A 3,863-nucleotide genomic window follows, 5' to 3' on the forward strand; every position below is an offset into this window, starting at 1 on the left:
ATTCGGTGAGGAATACAATGAAACCCCCAACAAATGTAAACTTTAACGTAGGGGAGTCAGATGAATTTGGACAATGTCACATTGCACTGAGCCAGATGACGATGGATGATTATATATGGTGATAGTAGCATATATATATATATTTGATGTCATTTACCATTTAGGTATTAAAAGTTCTATTGGGAAGTCCATACCGCGCTGACCGCAGTGAGGTTTAAAGACGGGAAGTACCAATAAAATGGTCAAATAAAATTATAATGTAGAACAGCTTGCAATATCTTTATTTACCACAGAATTTCACAGAGTTTCCCGGGAATTCACTTTACATACACAAAGATCTTCTATTATTGTTGTTGTTTGTTGATATTGTTCTTCTAGATCCGGGGGAAAAAATGCATTACGAAATGTATTTACAAACCACTTAGAGACAGTTATTGCAAATATATTCTCGTCCATACACCCCTCCCTTCCCCCAACCCCGCAAAAATGTAAAAGTGGGACTGCATAGAATATATATGAAATAAAACCATTCTTGCTGCAACGGAACAGAATATTTAAATTAGGTTTCGACAACAGTTCTTGGCATGGATAGCAGGAGAACACAAATGGTCGGTGTGGATACGCACATTTCTATTTATATGTGCGCGCACACACACACACGCACACACACTCTCTCTCTCTCTCTCTTTCTTTCTTTCTCTCTCTCTCTCTCCTAAATCAAGGTATCCAAATTAACCATAGAGGGAGGTTTTGGCCTCGTCTGTGATAGCATATGTTAACTGTATATTGAAATCATCACCATGATCATTATAACACAGCACTGCGATTTATTCGAATAGACAAGGATGACTAAATGAAAAAAAAATCCCAGTTGTTCAGACAAAACGTTAAATAACAAGTCCATGGTTTTCAAGTCCTTTAAACGTTTAGATATCTGAACCCCTTGCGTTACTTAGAATTGTTCCATACATACAAATATAAGTCACGAAAAGGCTTAAACTTTGAGGTTGCTTGTAGATTCAGACCACAACCCATGCTTTCAGAGTTCCTTCTTAGTACAGCTCTACTTCACCAGCAGAGAGGATTGGAAAAAGATGTGTTCACAATAAGGGATTTCCAGAAAAATACTGCAGGCGGTCTCTGCTTAATTTTTTTTCTTTCATTCTTCTGTTCTGAAACCAAATTTTAACCTGTCGATCAGTGAGATTTAGCATCCTGGACAACTGAAGCCTTTTTTCTTTGTTTATATAGACATTGAAGAAAAATTCTCTCTCTAGCTCTCTGATCTGGAATTTCGAATAGGGACACCTCTTCTTTCTTGTACGGGGAGCACCTTAAAAAAAACAGAAGGGAAAGTAAATACTACGCAAATGGAACACATAGACTCATCTCTAGATCTGACTCCATATAGATGGAGATATAGATAGATAGATAGATAGATAGATAGATAGATAGATAGATAGATAGATAGATAGATAGATAGATAGATAGATACATATTTATAGATGCATGGGATGATAGATTTCACCACTGTTATATTTCCCCATTGTTAGTATAATGCAGAGGAGAGGTTATATATGGTTTTAAGGATTGTGTCCTAATTATGTTCTAAATACACTACCTCTGCACAGGATTTTGTGATAGACATATTTTTAAGCAGAGTTAGGGGCTGTAGGCAGCAATTAATTTAAGCAGGCTTTAAAGAAACTGTAGCTGTTGAAAAACATACATTCAAGCTGCAAATCTGTTATTTGTATAGAAACAGCACGAGCAATGTTGGAACTGTAGGAACTAGACAGTCTGTTCCTCATAAGTTTTTGATTAACTTCAGTACCAGCATCCACACACACCAAAATAATCAAAGTAAAATAGAATTTAGCCTCTGAGCAAGAAAAGGGATGCTTTGTTTTCATCATGAAACCAAATTGCAAAAGGGGAGAGAGAGAAAAAAATCTCACCGTGATCGCTAAGTTTAAAAGTTGCATGGCTTCAGAATTTAAAATACGCCTGTAAGTTTTCTTAGAAATGTAGTGATTTTTTTTATCTGACCTTAATGACAAAAGACAGAAATTCCACTAGGCTTTGCGAATAATCAATGCAATTAAAAATGAACAAGATAGAGACTCAGGATTTAATTAAAATGTTGCACATTTTGCATTTAGCTGCACACCCCCTTCCCAAAAGAGAGAGAGAAAAGAAAGACCCAACATATACTTTTAATTAAACAAAAATCACTCTACATGCATCTTAGTGCCTAAAAGAAAGCACAGGAAGCTACAGCAGTGTTCTGCCCAATTGGCTTTTACCCTCAGCAACCCGGGACCAAATCCTTTTAAAATGCTCATGTAAGTTCATGATCAAAGTTAATATTTGCCACGATGGTGTGCTTTTAAAATTTCACAGACTCTAAGATACTGTGTCTACGCCTAACATCTCCATTTTTTCAAAGAGCTTTCCCATCGTAAAAATTCTTCTCGTTGGAAGAAAGAGCTTTGTAGGTTATAATAAAATCCTTTGAATGCTTATAAAACTCCACATAAAATTTGACCGACAAAACACCGGGCTAGTCCCTTAACCTTTCCATTTACTGCTCTACCTACTCGAGTTGCTGTTTTTGCTTCCTTCCTTGTTGACAGAAGAAGACGAGGCTGAAGAGCCTGGATTTGTGTTTTCCTCTTCGTCTTCCGGGTCTATGCCTTGCTCTCCGCGGGAGGATAGTGCACTGGGCTGGGAGTCGGATTCCAGTTTACTCTCGCTTTTCTGCAGACAGTTCTCAGGCGGGTTCTCTGTCCCGCAGTAGGCATTTTCGAAGAACCGGTCAAAGCCCTGGGGCAGGACACTGTTTTTGTTCATGCTGGAGTAGAATCCCGTAGATGCAGGATGGTTAGAGCTGGGATGGTGGTGGCTGTACACGCTTTCGTTTTTCATTAGCATTTCGGTCATGGTGGAAGGCGGGATACACTCTCTATGCATCAGATCTTCCGCGGAATAACACGATGCGTAATTGCTTCTATGATGCCATTTACTAGAGGGGTCTAGACCATAGGAGACCTCTCGAACTGGCTGCACTTGTGAAAGGTTAGTGGAATAAGGGTAGGAGATTTGGCGAGAGGGGGCCTGTGGCAAGAAAGATGACACAGTTGAAAATTCTGGGACGTAATAGGTGCAGCTAGGGAGGTAGAGATTGGAAGCGCAACCTGCTCTGTCTCCAAAGTCAGCACTCCTCTCTTTACGCGATTGAGAACAGAAGTTTCCTAGATTCACTGAGTTAAACATCTTTCTCCTTTTCTTGCTCTATAGATAGATGTTTTGGATCCGATGTGCAGAGGGGGAAAAATTTGGGAAGGCGAGATGACGCGCTATCCGTCTTAGTCGCTCTAAGGAACACGTGATCCAAAGTAGATATTGTCATATATCAGTTTGGAGCACTTAGATGTGTAGGAGTGGTTCACTTAGGTAAGATCTCAGAGGTTCAAACGATTGGTTTTCAAACACCGCAGAAACATTATGAAAATCAATTGCAGCTTTGTATTCATTTTCTTTAAGGCACACCCCTTGTAAGCATTCAAAGCAGAGGGCAAATACAAGGGATGGCTTGTGAAGTTTTTTTTTTCCCCTTCCTGATTTGGATTCTGCTTTCTATTTTTCACGAGGATTCGGATATGGGGTGGGGGCTGTTGGGAGGGAGTGGGAGCTGAGGGAGGGTCTTAAAGATATTTTAACTGTATTTTTCCAAGGTTTTTTTCCTTTTCTTCTCTTTCCACGCTAGTCACATTTTAGGCGTGACAAAGTAGTCTTTAAGTAAGCTCAGTAAAAAGCCCAGGGAATGCGATGAAGATTCATAAGTAAGTTTTCAAACATTT

General features: G+C 39.3%; 1 protein-coding gene across 1 annotated transcript; it reads right to left on the reverse strand.

Moving 5' to 3' along the window:
- Positions 1 to 1,100: 1,100 nt before the first annotated feature.
- On the reverse strand, positions 1,101 to 3,276 carry HOXC11 (homeobox C11). The gene is made up of 2 exons (XM_030558387.1): positions 2,601 to 3,276; positions 1,101 to 1,333 (listed from the first exon to the last, which is right to left on the reverse strand). The coding sequence occupies exons 1-2, from the start codon at positions 3,274 to 3,276 to the stop codon at positions 1,101 to 1,103; spliced, it is 909 nt and encodes a 302-aa protein (XP_030414247.1).
- Positions 3,277 to 3,863: the final 587 nt, after the last annotated feature.

Source organism: Gopherus evgoodei, chromosome 3 (genome assembly GCF_007399415.2).
Source record: "Gopherus evgoodei ecotype Sinaloan lineage chromosome 3, rGopEvg1_v1.p, whole genome shotgun sequence".
NCBI lineage: Eukaryota > Metazoa > Chordata > Testudines > Testudinidae > Gopherus > Gopherus evgoodei.